This window comes from Podarcis gaigeae (assembly GCF_964106915.1).
Source record: "Podarcis gaigeae genome assembly, chromosome: 3".
Classification (NCBI taxonomy): domain Eukaryota; kingdom Metazoa; phylum Chordata; class Lepidosauria; order Squamata; family Lacertidae; genus Podarcis; species Podarcis gaigeae.
The window spans coordinates 65351231-65369005 of record NC_139680.1 but is presented as its reverse complement, the minus strand read 5'-3'; the positions used below and the strand labels follow the sequence as shown (position 1 = coordinate 65369005).

General features: G+C 42.7%; 2 protein-coding genes across 4 annotated transcripts in view; one reads left to right on the top strand and one right to left on the bottom strand.

Moving 5' to 3' along the window:
• Positions 1-17775, bottom strand: part of GINM1 (glycosylated integral membrane protein 1) — a 785919-nt gene that overhangs the window by 17929 nt on the left and 750215 nt on the right. The window lies entirely within an intron of this gene.
• On the top strand, positions 459-16833 carry PPIL4 (peptidylprolyl isomerase like 4). Of its 2 annotated transcripts, none has more exons than XM_083731845.1 (13): positions 459-1203; positions 3548-3615; positions 3971-4035; positions 5099-5216; positions 6040-6182; positions 7022-7118; positions 9735-9851; positions 10173-10297; positions 11362-11428; positions 12435-12546; positions 13470-13566; positions 14502-14634; positions 15991-16833. In XM_083731845.1, exons 1-13 carry the CDS (start codon positions 1134-1136, stop codon positions 16183-16185), a joined length of 1407 nt encoding a protein of 468 aa, XP_083587971.1. In that variant the 5' UTR covers positions 459-1133; the 3' UTR covers positions 16186-16833. The 2 variants fall into 2 exon arrangements, with proteins under 2 accessions (XP_083587971.1, XP_083587972.1); XM_083731846.1 differs by having other exon boundaries at positions 466-1203; positions 15994-16833.

Below are 17775 nucleotides of genomic sequence, written 5' to 3'. Positions count from 1 at the left end.
GGGGGGGGGCAGGGGGCAGCTGCACCCCCCCCTACATCAAGCACAGTAAAACAATAGAAATACTTAACAAACTGAACAATTACGTCGGTTCTTCCCCCACCCCAAAAAGTCCAGCCCCCCCCTAACAAAAATCCTGGCTACGCCTATGGTTTAACTCCTGAATTTTTCTATGCCTAGTGGCTCAGAGGGAAGGAGCAATTGAAAGGGAAACAGCAAATTGCAGGTTCAGTGGTGTTCTTGTGAAATATGTGTATGCCCTCCACAAAGCACAATTTACTGTTAGGTACAGGTAGCGCCCCCTCCCCAGTTTATGCGCGTTCAGAGAGGTTTGTTTGGCCGCGGCGTTGCAGGCACTGCTTCCAGCTGCTGTAACCATAGAGATAGGGAGTTTAGTTAGAGTAATAGAGCAGTGAGACATAACATTCAGACTCCTTCTGCAGCTGTTTAATTCCAGGAGAAAGAAGTTAGAGCTGCCAATGGACTGCATTGGAGAAATTCCGAACAGTTGTGAGTGGGCGAAAGGAAGGATTTATGTCATAGTGGTTTTTTAAAATGTGTTTTTGTAAGTTTAAAGCATTTGAAACTTTGCCCCACCAATGCCAATGCAATTATACTATGGGGTCTGTAGTCTGTGGTGGAAAGCGACTTCCAGGAGCTCAATGAAAATCACCACTCTATCGCAGGGATAAGGCAGTTCTCGGGTTACACTTGCAACCAAGGTCCGCGCAGGTAGTTCAAGCATCCCCCGCTCGAGCGGATCGCCGGTCAGAACTGCAGGCAGAAGTTTCGCTCTGCAGTCACTTCCAGGCAGGGGCGCTGCGCCTTCACCACGCGAAGCACGACCTGCTTCGCCGGAAAGAGCAGAAGCTTCTGCCTCTGCTGCGACCTGTTTTATGGGGGAAAGGCTGGTCCCGGTCCCGCTCCGGCCAGTCAGACCTATGGAAAACCCAGTGTTTTCTCCGGGCGGCTTTTACCACCGCCACAAAATGGTGCCTAAAGGAGTCTAAAGTCAACGGAGGAGGCGGCTTCTTAGCGCGTGAGTCTGTTGCCAAGCAGGGGAGGAAAAGGCGGAGCGGCGCTGAGGCGGCTCCTTCCGGGGCGAGGGAGGCCGCCGGGAAGCGGAGCGAGGCGCCATGGCGGTGCTCCTGGAAACCACGCTGGGAGACCTGGTGATCGACTTGTACACAGAGGAGAGGCCGAGAGGTGAGAGGAAGCTCCGGCGTCCGCCAGCAGAAGGCTGAACAGGCTGCGGGTGCCTCTCCCGAGTGTCCCTCTCCGGCGCGGCCTTCAGGAGCCGCCATGGAGTTTTTCCTCCCTCGTTGCATTTCTGCGCTGCACCGGTTGGGTTTCTGCACACCGCCCCGCAGGACCGGTCCTAGGTGGTGTGCCTCCAAGTGGCTCGACCTGCCTTCTCCCACCTTTGGGGGTGGGAGGGTGTCATCCAGATGGTTTGGACTAGAGCTCCCGTAGTCCATGTTGGCTGGGGCTGAAGGAAGTTGTGGCCCCCAAATTTAGAGGATACCAAGTCGGGAAAGGCTGGGCTAGACTCTGCAGTCTGGAAGCAAAACAACATGCTTTGCAATGTTGTAGATACTGAGAGCAAAGCGTAGACCCTCTAGCACAGTCTCTCTTGGGATATATATTTCTACAAGTACAGCTGCTTCCAGGAGACAATTTTCGTTGATTCTTCAGGAGTCCTACCAGGATTATTTTTAAAATGCAGTCTTTCTTTTGCTTCGTTTATTGGTTTTGCCTCATGCCTATGGCAGTAGCTTGACACCCCAAGATTAAGGAACTGAAGTTTTTCTAATTGTTTATCTATGTGAATACAGTATGATAAATACTTCAAGTTCTGGATTTGTTCATGTGGGAAGAGGCGGTCCTTGAGGTCCTGAATTATAGGGCTTGCTAGGCAAAATAAGCACTTTGAATTGATTACAGAAACTAATCATTAGCTATTGCAATCTGGACAGAATTGGTGTACTGTACTCAGACCTTCTGTAAGGGACTCGGGTGGCACTGTGGATTAAACCACAGAGCCTAGGACTTGCCGATCAGGAGGTCAGGGGTTCGAATCCCTGCAACGGGGTGAGCTCCCGGTCCCTGCTCCTACCAACCTAGCAGTTCGAAAGCACAAAGTGCAAGTAGATAAATAGGTACTGCTCTGGCGGGAAGGTAAACGGCGTTTCCGTGTGCTGCTCTGGTTTGCCAGATGCGGCTTAGTCTTACTGGCCACATGACCCAGAAGCTGGCTGCGGACAAACGCCATCTCCCTCGGCCAATAGAGCAAGATGAGCGCCGCAACCCCAGAGTCGTCTGTGACTGGACCTAATGGCAGGCGTAACTTTACCTTTAGGATTGTGTTGAGTGTTGCTCAGCTGACCATAAGGAGTCTGTCAGCAGAATAGGGAGGAAAGCAGCATCTCCTCCCCTGCACATCCCTCCTAAATTAATCTGGAGGGCTGGGGACTTTCCAGAGCAGATTTGAAGGGAAATTGCTTTGCTCCTCATTCTGCTGTGGGAAGGTAAACGATGTTTCTGTGCGCTGCTCTGGTTTGCCAGAAGCGTCGTAGTCATGCTGCCCACATGACCAGGAAGCTGTACGCCGGCTCCCTTGGCCAGTAAAGCGAGATGCGCGCCGCAACCCTAGAGTCGTCCGCGACTGGACCTAATGGTCAGGGGTCCCTTTACCTTTATTCAGACCTTCTGATCTCAGTAATCTGGCCACTAAATTTTGCAACAGTGTGACTTCTGAACTGTTTTCAGAGGCAGCCCCATGTATAAAGCATTGTAGTAGTTTAACCTAGAGGTTACCAGCATATAAATAATTGAATCTAGGTTATCTCTGTCCAGATAGAGTAGCCAGAGGTAGACAACCTAAGGCTCATGGGCCACAAGTGGCCCACGGGGGTCGTTTAACCAGCCCACAAACCGCCACCAAGCCGCTTGCTCGGCGAGTCCCCATGCACTGCGCTAAACCAGTACAGCACGGGGACTCGCTTCTGCAGTGCTGGAAATCACATCTGTGCATGCTCAGGTGCCAAAAATCGCATCTATGCAGACACCGGAAATCATGTCTGTGCAGATGCCGGAAATCACGGCCGTGCGTGTGATCTGGCCCACGGAGGGATTTCTGCTGGAGTGAACCAGCCCAAGTGAGGTAAACCTTGCTGACCCCTAATCTAGGCCAAAGCTGGTGGAAGATGCTGCACCATCCAGGCTACTTGTGCCTCCAATGACAGCCGTGGTTCCAGAAGCATTCCTAAACTGCACACCTGCTCCTTTAAAGGGAGTGCAACCCCATTTAACATCTGAACACCATCCTTTCACTGTTATTTTACTTAGGATGACTTCTTTATTCTGAAATTTCCGTTAAGGGTTGACTAGAGTGACAACCTTGGCACAGGGTTTGTTTCTACTAGCCTCTTATTGCAGGCCTTGATGTGTTGTGGATTTTGTTGTTCTTACGTATAATGGAGGAACAGTGAAAGTTTCTTTTATTAAGCAAAACATGCAGACTGGTTCATTTGCTTTAAATTTCTTGCAGCTTGCCTGAATTTTCTGAAGCTCTGCAAAATCAAGTACTACAATTACTGCCTTATACATAATATACAAGTAAGTATTTGTTATGATTGATTAGTATTTGTCATGGTTTTTATTTTTTTAACTGAACATTTAAATCACTAAACACCTTAAAGATTTTGTGCTATACAGTTGATAGAGAGTTGAACTTAGATCTAGGAGATCTTAGCTCAATTCACCTGTATATTGGAAATAATAGCTTTGCAGTCTGCATCATACAAACGTCAGTGCAAGCAATAAATTTTAATAAACCTATTTTTCTAAAACTCGTAACTGCCCTGTGATCTTTGGATAAAGGGGTGGTATATAAATTTAATAAATAATAATAATAAACTATGGTGATAGGTAACATTAAAGAACTTTTTATATGTGCTTTGTATTCATTCAGAGAGATTTTATCATACAAACTGGAGACCCACAGGGGACTGGCCGTGGAGGTGAATCAATTTTTTGGTGAGTTTCATTTAGATCTTGAGTCTATGTATGCTTACCAGGAAGTGAGTCTCTTTGGACACTGTGGGACCTTTGCCCAAGTAAACATGCATTGGAATGGATAATTCATTGGGTAATTAAACCCAGCAGAAAGACCAATAGACCTTATCTGGACTGTCTGTCTTAGGTGTTCTTCCCCCTCCAGTAATGCTGACAAATTTTGTGTTCAGCAGTCTAAAGAAAGGAGATTCCCTTGTATGGAACATTACTCTTTTTAAAAATGGAAATGAATATTTTTCTCATCTCCGTAGCCAATCCAACTAGATTCACACCACTCCTTTGAACACATGGAACTAGATGCATGCTTGACAGATCAAGGCAAATGTATTGTTTTTCTAACAGCAGTTCTAAAAGCTTGTGAACATGGGTGTAGTTACCTGATTAAGAGTTTCTTAGGCGCACAGAGAGCTCCTACATTATTTGATGTACCCTATTCATGCCAATCGCATGGTCGGCGGTTCGAATCCCCGCGGCAGGGTGAGCTCCTGTCGTTCGGTCCCAGCTCCTGCCCACCTAGCAGTTCGAAAGCACCCTTAAGTGCAAGTAGATAAATAGGTACCACTTTATAGCGGGAAGGTAAACGGCATTCCGTGTGCTGCTCTGGTGCCGGCTCGCCAGAGCAGCTTCGTCATGCTGGCCACGTGACCCGGAAGTGTCTGCGGACAGCGCTGGTTCCCGGCCTCTAGAGTGAGATGAGCGCACAACCCTAGAGTCTGTCAAGACTGGCCCATACGGACAGGGGTACCTTTACCTTTACTATTCATTTGAAAGGAATATGTTTGCATCTTGGTCTCCTATTGAAACAAATAGTGATGATCTTAATAGAAGAGCTTTGCATGCATATTGGAGCATTTTAAACTGATTGTTGGACTGAGGCACTTATAATGAAGTTTAAAACACTAATTAGCAGTATTACGAGCACCGCCAATAACTGATTATTTTCTATTCTTGTGGAGGAAAGATGTAAGTAGACTATAACATTTGTTTAGTTTTTTTGTCTGAATATTACCTTTGTGTGTTTCAGCAAATTGTATGGGGACCAAGCTAGATTTTTTGAAACAGAAAAAGTGCCAAGAATTAAACACAAGAAAAGGGGTACAGTGTCAATGGTGAACAATGGCAGTGATCAGCATGGATCTCAGGTCAGTCCACAGTACTGGAAGAGTCTTACAAGAAACTTGGGATAAGTGAAAGGAGTGATGCCACAAAGAATTAAAATAACGATTTGACTGGGCATAATCCATGCACATGATACAGATAAAGAACAGCTACTAACAAGACTTGCCACAACATTAAAAACCAAAACTAATACTTTCATAAATTGACATTGTGGATAATAGAAGAGCATTGACTCTAAAAACCACCATAAAGCACATGCACAAAATTCCTATACAGTATTGTCTTTCTTTTACTTGTTCACAGTGTCAAGCAAGATGAGATGGTTCTTAATCTTGTGGCAATTATGTAAATTTTAAAATGTGTTAGATTTTTACATGACTTTAGCACTCTTAGGTTTGGAAAGGCATAAAAATGTAAATGTATAATCTTTGGAAGGGGAGCGAAATGATCCCTGAGAGAGTCAGGACCTAAAACTGAGAACCAATATTTCCACATGGTACTGGACGGCAACCAGTGCAAATATTTCAAAACAGGCATGTGAATATCAGTATGCACTTATTAACAGGCAGGCTTCTATATTTTGTCCTAGCTGAAATTTCCAAATCATCTTAAAAGACAGCCCCACATGTAACACATAACATATTACAATAGCCTCTCTTCTGGAACCTGCCCTCCAGAAAAAACAATATATTGCCTCTAGTTCCTAATCCCGTTCAGAATATACAATGATTGATGATATTGAAAGCTGCTGTTGATAGCAAACAGTCTCAAAGGAAACATCTTAAAATACCTGGAGATTTCCACCATGCAGTTAACTCAAAATAGTTTTTGTGGGGTTTTTTTTAGTTTCTTATTACTACAGGAGACAACTTAGATTACCTGAATGGTGTACATACAGTCTTCGGTGAAGTAACAGAAGGCATGGATGTGTTGATGAAAATTAATGAAGCCTTCGTTGACAAGGATTTTGTTCCATATCAAGACATCAGGTTTGACTCTCTTTTGCTTTTATAGGCTACATATATCAGAAAATCCGTGCTTGATCAGACCCAAAGGTCTTTCTAGTCCAGCATCCCCCTCAGGGGTCAGCCAGGTTCTTTTGAGAGGTCCACATGCAGGACATAGCAATCAATATGCCGCATCCCAACTGCCGCATCTCAATACCTTCTGATCAGTGGTATACCACCTCTAACACTGAAGGGTCCATTTGGCCTATCATGCCAAACATTTTTGCTAGACCCATCCTCAATGAACTCATCTTTCAAAGACAATCAAACTAGTTACAATGACGATCTTCAGAAGCAGTGAATTCCACAAAATAATGTTTTTATTATTTATTTAATGTGTTTATATGCAGCTTTTCATTGTCAGGTGACCTCAGTTGTGTATTACATGATGGTATTTTTCTTAACTTTTGGGGGGCATGTTCTGAAATCGTTGCCAGTCAGTTGCATGATAATCAGCTCTTGGCTATTTTGGACGCGCTTTCAGTGCGACAGTCTTATGAACTGGCCAAATATGATTTGCCTTCTCTTTTAGCCAAGAGAATATCTCTGCAGTCATATGCTGCAGTAGGATCTGAACCTTCCTCCAACAAAAGCCAGCTCACATGCTTTTGGGAAACTCTGCAAGAGACCTGCACAATACAGTGATGCTCTGTTCATTGCCTTTCTGGCTGTGTTCCATACTTGACATAAATACTTTCTTACAGATTCTGATTATCCATCTGGGAGGTTAGTGTGTGAGTGTATTTTACTGATGCATTTGTTGCCACAATGCACACATATGCATGAAATTATCCTTTACTTTTACTGCAATTGTTGTCTAGGATAAACCATACAGTGATCTTGGATGATCCATTTGATGACCCTCCTGGTTTGGCAATACCAGATCGTTCACCAGAGCCTACCAAGGAACAGCTGGATGTGAGTATTGCTATTTAATTTCTTTTGATACTGGAGAGGGAGATCAGAAAATAGATAAACAAGGAATATTTACAGTGGTGCCTCGCAAGACGAAATTAATTCGTTCCGCAAGTCTTTTCGTCTTGCGAGTTTTTCGTCTTGCGAAGCACGGTTTCCCATAGGAATGCATTGAAAATCAATCAATGCGTTCCTATGGAAACCGCCTTCAGACCAGGTCCGGGGACAGTCTGTCCCCCGACCTCTTCTGAAGGCCGGCAGGGGGCGAAAGTCTTTGCTCCCCCCCCCCCCCCGCCTGCCTTCCCGGGAGAGCGGAGACTTCTCTGCTGTCCCGGGGCGATTTAAAAGCCCCCGGGAAGGCAGGCAGGGGGGACAAAGACTTTTGCCCCCCGCCAGCCTTCAGAAGAGGTCCAGGACCTCTTCTGAAGGCGGGCGGGGGGCAAAAGTCTTTGCTCCCCCCCGCCTGCCTTCAAAAGCCGTCCGGGAGCATTTTTTAATCGCCCCAGGACAGCAGAGGAATTCTCCGCTGTCCCGGGGCGATTTAAAAGGCAGACAGGGGGGACAAAGACTTTTGCCCCCCGCCAGCCTTCAGAAGAGGTCCAGGACCTCCTCTGAAGGCGGGCGGGGGGCATAAGTCTTTGCTCCCCCCCCCCGCCTGCCTTCAAAAGCCGTCCGGGACAGCGGAGAGACGCGCTGCATTTCTCCGCTCTCCCGGGAAGGCAGGCAGGGGGGAGCAAAGACTTTTGCCCCCCGCTGGCCTTCAGAAGAGGTCCAGGACCTCTTCTGAAGGCTGGCGGGGGGCAAAAGTCTTTGCTCCCCCCGCCTGCCTTCAAAAGCCATCCGGGATAGTGGGAAGCACTTCCCTGCTATCCCAGACTGCTTTTAAAATGCTGGCGGTGGGGAGCAAAGCCTTTCGGCCCCCGCCGGCCTTCCTGGACCTCTTCTGAAGGCCGGAGGGGGGGGAAAGGCTTTGCTCCCCACCGCTAGCATTCAAAAGAGGTCCCCGGAGATTTCCCTATGGGCTTTCTTCTTGTGAAGCAAGCCCATAGGGAAATTCGTTTTGCGAAGCGCCTCCAAAACGGAAAACCCTTTCGTCTAGCGGGTTTTTCGTCTTGCGAGGCGTTCGTCTTTCGGGGCACCACTGTACCACCAGCACCCAAACCCTCAGTCCTTAATCATGGTGCCCATTCAACAGATGCAAAATGAAAAGAAGAGTAAAACAAAAAGAAAAAAGTGAACCTGAACTGGTGGAGATGGAAAGTTTACTACTGAAACAAAAATCAAGCTGTGTCCTCTTCAAGTACAATAGTAATGTGTGTTTTTCAGTTTCAGCAGAGTGCATTTTTTGGAGCTCTGACTTGCATGAGGAATGGTTCCCAGAAGGATATTCTCCCTCCACCTGCTTCTTTCCTCCCAATTCAATAAGCAGTGTCATAAAAATAGCCTATCCTGAAAGGCATTCATCAATCTCTGATTAAACTATGTTAGACTGGCGCTAACACTTTGCGATGTGAAAGAATTTATATTTTCAAGGTCTGAAACATTCAAGCAGACAGATTATTAAAATTGTTATTTCTGGGTATATCTTCCATTTTTATTTGGAATTCATGGCTGCACACAACCCAATGCCTGCAGAAACATGGAGGTGCAATATGTGAAATGTAAAAGATATACCTGTGTATTTTCCAAAGGAGGCATATGTCTGACCAAAGATAAGGAGGAGGATAAGTGTCTTCACAGGCAAACAGGCACATGTGCTATCCATGCCACATTATGTAGCTATGCCTCCCTAAGGCGCAGGTTTATATGCCTGTGCTTCAGGCATTAATATGGTAGGCAACTTTAGGTTTATAGATACACTGCTACCTTGAACTTCAGAAATGGAACTGCATCTACACCCCTCCCCTTCCAGGTTTTAAAAGGTGAAGAAAATGGGGAGAACAATTGGTGCATTCATTGTGGAATTGAGAAAAATAAGGGTCATCCTGTAACTCATGCCAGAAGGAGAAAAATACAAATTAACTGCTACAATTGTCATCAAGCATGTTCGTGTCTGGTGGTTCACAATATAGATTATTGTGATATATGTAAACCTGTGCTAACGGCTTACATTTTGCTGAGTGTATAATTTCAAAAAGGGTAAGCTGCACAGTACAGTCGTACCTTGAAAGTCGAACGGAATCTGTTCCGGAGGTCCGTCCGACTTACAAAACGTTTGGAAACCAAAGCGTGGCTTTCAACTGGCTGCAGGAGCATCCTGCAGCCAATCGGAAGCCGTGCCGGATGTTCGGCTTCCGAAAATCGTTCAAAAACCGGAACACTCACTTCCGGGTTTCGATCATTCGGGAGCCGATTTGTTCAGGAGCCAAGGTATGACTGTACTGTGGACAGGACTGTAATCAGTCTCTTAAGCTTGAACTCACATCTATATAATTATTGTAAAGTGCTTCTGTATGTGTTACTGTGTATGTTTACAATTTGTGTTCAAGCAGTAAAGTTAGTTTCAGTTCAGCTATGCACTGAGTCACAAATGGATTGAAAAAAAGCAACAATATATACTCACTGGCTAAATATTATTAAATAGCTGTTTTTCTTTTATTTGTTTTAAATATAAGACAGAGTGGAAGAATAGGAGCTGATGAGGAGATTGATGACTTCAAAGGAAGGTCTGTTGATGAAGTGGAAGAAATTCTGGCAGAGAAAGAAGCAAAAACTAAGGCTATTCTTTTGGAAATGGTAAATATGTTCAATTATTTAACTCAAAGTCAGCCTTGCAGATATGCATGTGCTTTTTGTAAATATAAATAAAGCTATCGCTGCATCAGATATGATTACTAGGACTGTCTGTTGAATCTAGATGTAGGTTCAATTTTTTTAAAAAAATCTAATAATTGATCTTGCAATGGGACATAAAGATAAATCAGAAGGATTTTATGTATGCTTAAAAGGTTGTATATGTTAAATAATTACATGTCAGAACATGTCTAAATGTGACTTGCCTGAGATTCTGTATAAAGTGGGACTAAAATCTCCTCTTATATCACACTTGTATTCCAGGTTGGAGACTTGCCTGATGCAGACATCAAGCCTCCTGAAAATGTCTTGTTTGTTTGCAAACTTAATCCTGTGACAACAGATGAAGACCTTGAAATCATATTTTCCCGATTCGGACCAATAAAAAGGTAATTATTGAAAATCGGCACAAGAAGCAAGAAGTTTGCAAGTAATTTTAAAACTCTTCCTTTCTGGGACTGATTGCTCTGCTTTCGGTTTGTTTCAGTCATAAATCTTTTATTTTAACCTTTGGCTGTTTTAGAATTTTTTAAGACTTGAACAGCGGAGGCGGGAATTTTACTATGGCTGAAAGAAGGTGCTTCTCGGCTGCCCTCCCCTTCAGCATGTGTAGAAACAAAGTTCGGGGAAACATGGTGTCACAAGAAGTTGTGCAGCATCTTTCCCTCTCCTTCCAAGAGTCCTTTCCCCCCTAGATGCACTTTTTCTTCCTCTTCTCTTCCTGCCTTTTCTTGTCAATTCACTTTTGAATTCTACCTCTTTCAAGCGTGCTGCTGTCTGATCCCTAGAAGAGTGCCCCAGGGGCTATGAGGCAGAGTGGGGAGGGAGGTATGCGCACAGAGAAGGGGCTTTACCTATGCAATGCCTCGTTAGGACAGAGTGGAACTCTGCTAATTGGATTATCCCACAAGCAAAAGGAGTGAGCAAGGAATTCTTGCTCATCTCCCTTTCCCATATGCCTCCTGCATGAGGGACCTCATGGGAGAGGGCTGTAGCGGGAAGGGAAAATTGGGAAAGATCTCCTCTCCTCACTGCTTCCACCAGTTTTTGAGCACCCAGAGAGAAAAGCAGGAGGTTCTTCTGGAGTAGAGTTCTACCTGCAAATGGAAGGTGCACTTCCATTCACAGACGGAGATGTCTGGATCCAAATCATAATGTTGGGTTTCTCAAGACCTGCATTTTTAACACATATCCTTATGCATTTTGCATCTTCTGATGCAACAATTGCTTATGAAGCCACTCTATACCCAGAATTTGTGATGTAGGAGGCAGCCCTCTGTTTCTGGTCTTAGACCTAACAGCGATGGCTAGTATGGAAAAAGTGGTCCATGTTAGCAGATACAGAGCTGTTTTTATTGGAGACTTGTTGAGGAAGGTTTCAGCCCATTGATATCATACCACTGTTGTCGTTGTCCTGTGATTTCCAGAACAAAATGCTTTACTCATTTTTCAGTTGTGAAGTGATTCGAGATTGGAAGACAGGTGAATCCCTCTGCTATGCTTTCATCGAGTTTGAAAAGGTATGTGGCCTCGCAAAAACTGTACTCACAGTTCATTTTATGTAGCATCTTTAGGTAAAACCTAAAGATGTACCTTTAGGTAAAACCTAAAGGTGTGTTCTTACCTGTCTCTTATGAAATGGTTTTATAATGCTGCTAATAAAATTACAAAGGTGGAGCAGCTTATGACATTCAAAGCAACAGTACAACTCACCCACACCCAAAATCTATGACAAATCTTCTGTTGTGAGTTTTAGGAAAGTATTTTCTGCTGGAACAGTTCTGGTGTCCTGGATAGTGTATAATGCTCATCTAGGAAGATCCAAATGAGCTCTGCTGTAGGTTCATTTCTGTGACTTCTGGGAAGTCACTGTCTCAGCTTTAGATCCCCGTTCATAAAATATAGCCTACAGTGACCAGTTTCACTGGGCTCGTGAGAGAATTAATGGTTGTAAATGTTATATTCCCTAAACTTTCAGAAAGTCAGATCCTGTTTGGGTGCCTGATTCCACAGCTGGTTATCCTGGGAGAATTGTTGCTTGTGCTCCTTTCAGTTTCTGGTTTAGTTTATGCATTTAAGAAATTGAAAATGGCTTGACAGTTCTTAATGCATGGGAAGAACTAGGCTATTGATTTGCTTCTCTTAAATTCTCCTCATAAATGAATACATAGAATAGTAGTGATGTTGTGATGTGTAGGTTGCACAGGGCTGTGGCAGAAATGGTTTTGGATTCCTTGACCATACAGATAGATTAGTGCATTTTTTGATAACCACCATGTAGAAAAATTTGGGGTTTCATTACGCAAACTTGATACCAAACATTTTAAGTTGAAACAAATCTCTACAATAATGGATGACACAATATCACTGTGCCAACACAACAGTTGGTGTTCCTTATCCGAAGCATGAGGACTTTTAAGCTACTGGAATTTACTTTTTCCATTCATATACTGCCGTTGCTGGGTTTTGTTTTTTTTAATGTCATCTTCTAATTTTAACTTTACATTTCTCCAAAACGTGTACCAGGAAGAAGATTGTGAGAAAGCTTACTTTAAGATGGATAATGTTTTAATAGATGACAGGCGGATACATGTGGATTTTAGCCAGTCTGTTGCAAAGATTAAATGGAAAGGAAAAGGTAATTTATTTTACACATTATATCTATAACTCTTTTTTATTATAACCATCAGTTCTCCTTTAGGAGAACAGACAAACATTAGCTTTTGATGCAGTCACATTCAGGTTTGCTAGTTATGAAACTGCCAAACAACCATAAAATGTGATCTCTTCCCAGTTAGCATCCTATAAATACCCTGCTTCTCAAATTGGGTAGTGTATAGTATTTTGTGCTGGTGGAGAATAAGGGCAAAGCAATCCAACCCTCTCCCTTACACCAGGCTGGTGGGAAGGTGTTAGAATGAACAGAGGTGTCCCTCCCTAGTTCTGTTAGCCAAGTCAGCTAGCCATCAAATATGCAGTCAATCAGGAGAGTCACTTGTGGGATCCCCAATGGTAGCAGCCAGTAGAAGCTGGGGGAACTGGGAGGCAATGAGCATTGAAAGTGAATGTTTCTCAAACTTTTTGAATTGACTACCTTTCTAAAAATCTATTTATTCTTTGTACTGAGACTCACAGACATACCCAAATATTCAGAGCTTCTGTTAGGCAGATGAGAACGTGGTGGAGTTTTGGTGTGCAGCTGCACAAATGCTCTGCTGTGCATGAGAATCTGTAGACCAAGAAAGGGAGACATTAATGACTATTTTAGCAGGAGTCCTTTCTCTCAATTCTCTTTCTTTGCTGAATAGTCCTTTCTTGCAAGCTTGGAACCTCAACTCTACAAAATATTTAGCCATTTGCATTTTGTGACCTTGAACCATAAGATGGCAGTACATAGCTAAGATACTCATTTAAGCAGTGAATTCTCCCTCTCTCCCACATTTTAAAAAGTTTTATATTATTATTTTGACAATTCCAAATTTGGGGTGTGGAGGTGACTTGTGATTTTTGTCTTACTTGCATTCAATATCAGTGGCAGCTTATCTCTCTTCCTATAAACAGGTGGGAAGTATACTAAGGATGATTTCAAAGAATATGAAAAGGACCGTGACAAAACTCCTAAATTAAGTTTGAAGGAGAAGGTGAAGCCAAAGCAAGAGTATCCTTTGCAACTAAATAATTGTATGTTATTTTTAAAAACTCCTATTTTACTATTTATGAGTAAAAAGCCTACAACCTGGATATGTATGGCATATGTTTCTAGTTTATTGGAATCTTGCAGTGGGATTGCAAAAACATTTTACCTTTATTGTGTTAGATAGATTTTTATTACCTTAACTTCTAATAACTGTTTCTCAGACTAGTATGTAAACTCCTTTGCGGATGTAACTCTGTGCATGTAAAATTTTAATTCACTTATTTAGTTAAAATCTTAGTTGAATTTAGAAATGTGGAAATCACTTTTCAATTGGGGTTTCCAACTCCTTGACCAAAACAAAATAGCCCCAGCTAAATGTCTGTATTGGGCCATATTCCAGCTTTGTGGGCTTCAAAACAGAGCAGCTCCATCCTCAGGCTGTGGTTCGAATCAGAGTAGTTAACTTTTAAAAATGCATGTTTTCCTATAGTGGGAGCTCTGTGTGTTCTGCTTGCTCTGCCAGTGCTGCCTCCCTCAGACTTGATACTTGCCTGGATCGTCTTACTGTACAATCTGCCTGAACCACATAGTAAACCCATTACAGATGCTGTGACATGGAGTCTAACCATCATCTCTATGCAGAAATATATTTTGACAGCTATTGTGCCCTACTTGTGCCATTTGAATTGTGCCTTAGAATAAAAGTAAAATGGGGGGGGTGGCATTTGTTTTTGTTACGTAGTTAAAATGATAATATGCATTCACTGGCTTTCACCTTCCAGAAATGAATCCAGAGGTGCACTGAAGTGGACCATTTTACTTTGTCATTTTATTCTCCTGGATCCAGTTCGCTCATGTTTTTGCCTGATAGTGCTGCAAGGTGTTAACTCTGTTGGCCAACTTGTTGGCTAACCCTAATATCTGTCTCCCAAGCTTTCCTTAACAGACTGCTCTAGCTCAAGATATGACCTTGTATTGGAGGAGGAAGAGGATGATGGCAAAACAAGTCACAGGCACTCTGATAAAAAGAAGAAACGCCACCATTCAGCTGATACCGATGAGGATGAGAAGAGGTCCAAAAAGTCTAAGGTGCTGGGCTCTTGTCCTTTCAGTTTAATGATGTGTTGCTGCATCAGGGAAACATTGGGTCAGATGCATGGAATGTTTTCAGCACACTTCAGTCAACACTCAGTAGATATACAGTGGTACCTCGGGTTACATACCCTTCAGGTTACAGACTCTACTAACCCAGAAATAGTACCTCGGGTTAAGAACTTTTCTTCAGGATGAGAACAGAAATCATGTTCCGGAGGCGCGGCGGCAGCGGGAGGCCCCATTAGCTAAAGTGGTGCTTCAGGTTAAGAACAGTTTCAGGTTAAGAACGGACCACCAGAACGAAATAAGTACTTAACCCAAGGTTCTTTGCTGCCACATTTCTCTTTGCTGCTGTTTCTCTTCTTTTGCTTTCTGGTTCATGAGTTTAAGCTTTATCCGCTTTTCCCATTCCAGCACTTTACTTTCTGTTCTCATATCCCAATATATTTTTTCCATGATCTTGGCTCCTACAGCTGCACCATTCTCAGCTGTCTGAAGGTCTCCTGCCTCAAACAACTCCACCCTTGCTTTCTTTTACTGGATGTTTCCTGTATGATTTATTGATACCATCTCTTCATGTCCTTTTTCAAAATCAAGCAAATTAAATAAAATAGTAGTAGACTTCATTTGTTTTAAAAGGAAAGGCATTGAATAATACAGTGTTGCACAACAGCATCAAAAGTTCAGAGCACACATGTCACAAAATATAATAGATATATATTACATTTCTTGATCCTGTAAAACATGCTTGTTTTTTGGAATCAGGCTTAGATTTTTCACTTTTGTTGGACTGAAGCAAAGGAAAGGGAAGGGCTTTTATGTAAGCATACAAAGCCTGTGAAACATGCATACTTTCCTCATCCATTATTTATACAAGTTATGTTGGTTGAATCTATTTTACTAATGACAATACTTGGGGGTGGGGTAGAGATAACAGATATGGTGAAATTATTATTAGGAAACTACATTCTTGTATAAGGAAGGGAGAGTTTTAAAGTTTTTAAAATTGCCCATGATAAATTTTGTTTCTGTATTCTTTTGCTAAAGCAAGTGGTCCTTGCTGCAGAAACCTAACTTTACAAGGTTAAAAAACCAGGTGAATGAAGCAACCACTTTAATTCAGTCACACATTGCTGATAATAGGTTGTATCCAAAGATGGTTTGAGAGGAAGGCTGTTCATGCAACTGAACTTTTGCCACAGCCCCAAAAAGAATGCTGTAACCTCTGAATGCATTTACATCTGATTCTGAATTATGTCATTGCAAGCTTGTGTATTCTTTTCAAATTAATTTCTTAATTTCATTCCTACCCCTTTCTAATCCTTACAACTCTCTGTACATTTCTTAAAGCAGGACCTTGACCGAAGGCAGAAAGAAGAGAAAAGAAAAAGCGAAAAGCGAGAGAGGCGGCGCAGCCGTAGCCGTAGCCAGTCTTGGGACAGAGATGACCGATACCGAAAGTCAAAGGACAAATACCATGAGGAAAAGAGGAAAGCCAGAAGCCCTAAGAAACCCAGAGAGAAGGAGAAGTCCAAGTACAGATGAATGAGGATTAAGAAAAACAAACTTTTCCCCCAGTGCTTTTCTGCCTTTGAGACCTACAGCCACTCCCCAAAGACCCTTCAGTCTTCCTTTTTGACTTTTGATCCTGGGGCTCTATAGGATGACATCCTATAATGTGGAATTTAGTAGAATTTTGACTGGGGGCGTTAAAGCATTTTGTTTTCAGTTTACGGTGGAATGTTGACAAGACCACCACATTTGATTTATTACAGACACCACCCACCAAAAAGGAACCTTAGTAATGTCAGCCATTAATGGTAGAGGGCATACTTAAAACATTATTTTTGTCAGCTCTTAAGAGTTACTTGATTCATAATTAATTTCCTACTTTATCTTTTCTGTATAGGAAACTGCATGCAACTGAAGGGTGTGTCTTTGTGTGTGACAGAAGTGGGCTTTATTTTGCCATGGAAACCTGCTTCCATTTGGGGCTTCCTGCTACATGTATTGAAGTAGTGTTGCGTGTCTTAATTGCACATGCTGTATACAAAGTTGGTACATCCAGTTCCTAGACAGAACTGATATCCAAGTAGAGACTTTGTCACGTGCAAAGTAGCTCTAAATTCCTTTGGTTGTGTGAGACTTTCATTAAAAGGCCATCTTTTACAATACACATTTCATAATTCAGAAGCATGTTTGTTTGTTAATACCTACACACTTCTCCCTGAAGCTGTTTTCTATATGCAGAGATCTAGATTCATTGAACGAAGAAGTCTCTCCACTTTGTAGTTATTGCAAGGCAAGCAACAAGTAAACTCCACATTGGCATTGAAGTTTCTGTATGTCACTTTAGAGGGTATGAGAAAAGAATCCTTTTTTCAGAAGCCAACAACAGAATTAGAGAAAGTACAATATCTCATTTGAGAAGATGTAGCAGTGAAAACAGAGACCAAGTCATGCCCTGCTGGTGGTTGGCTTAGTCCAAGAAAATTTCAGCTTAGAACAACATTTCACAAACAGTTGTGCTTCACCATGCTATAAATTATTAAAGTTAAAAACCACCACCACCACCAGGTACAATTTACAAATATGAATCAGAGTAGGGCTATTTAGTTTCTCTCTACTGCCTTCAATATTGTAATTAACCCCCCTTTACTGCAGAAAGCTAACATAGTGTTACAAACAAGAAATGTCTGAGTTGAAACAGCCAGCAGAACTTGTTGCTGCATGCAAAACCAAGCCAGCATAGAAAGGAAATGCTTATTAAACCACAACCCAAGGTATAAAATACTTGGAGGGAGGACTGACGTTAGTTTTGCCACGTGTTTATCTTTTTCTTTTTTAGATGCTCTGTATTCCTCTGTTATGTATTAAAACAACAAGCCAGTAATGCATATGCAGATCTCTCAAAGGTTGGGATGTAACTAAGCTGTTTTTTAAATGTTATCTCGGTAATGCATTCTTGCTTAGGAATATATGGAGTCCCCCCCCCCCCCCGGATAAAAGAGGCTGTAATTCTATATTGATTTGAGTGGAAGACCCATTGAATACTGTGGGATTTGCTGCTTTGTAAACTGGCATAGGGTTGTGCTGTAGCTTTCATAAACTCCCACATTCTTTTTAACTTTCCAG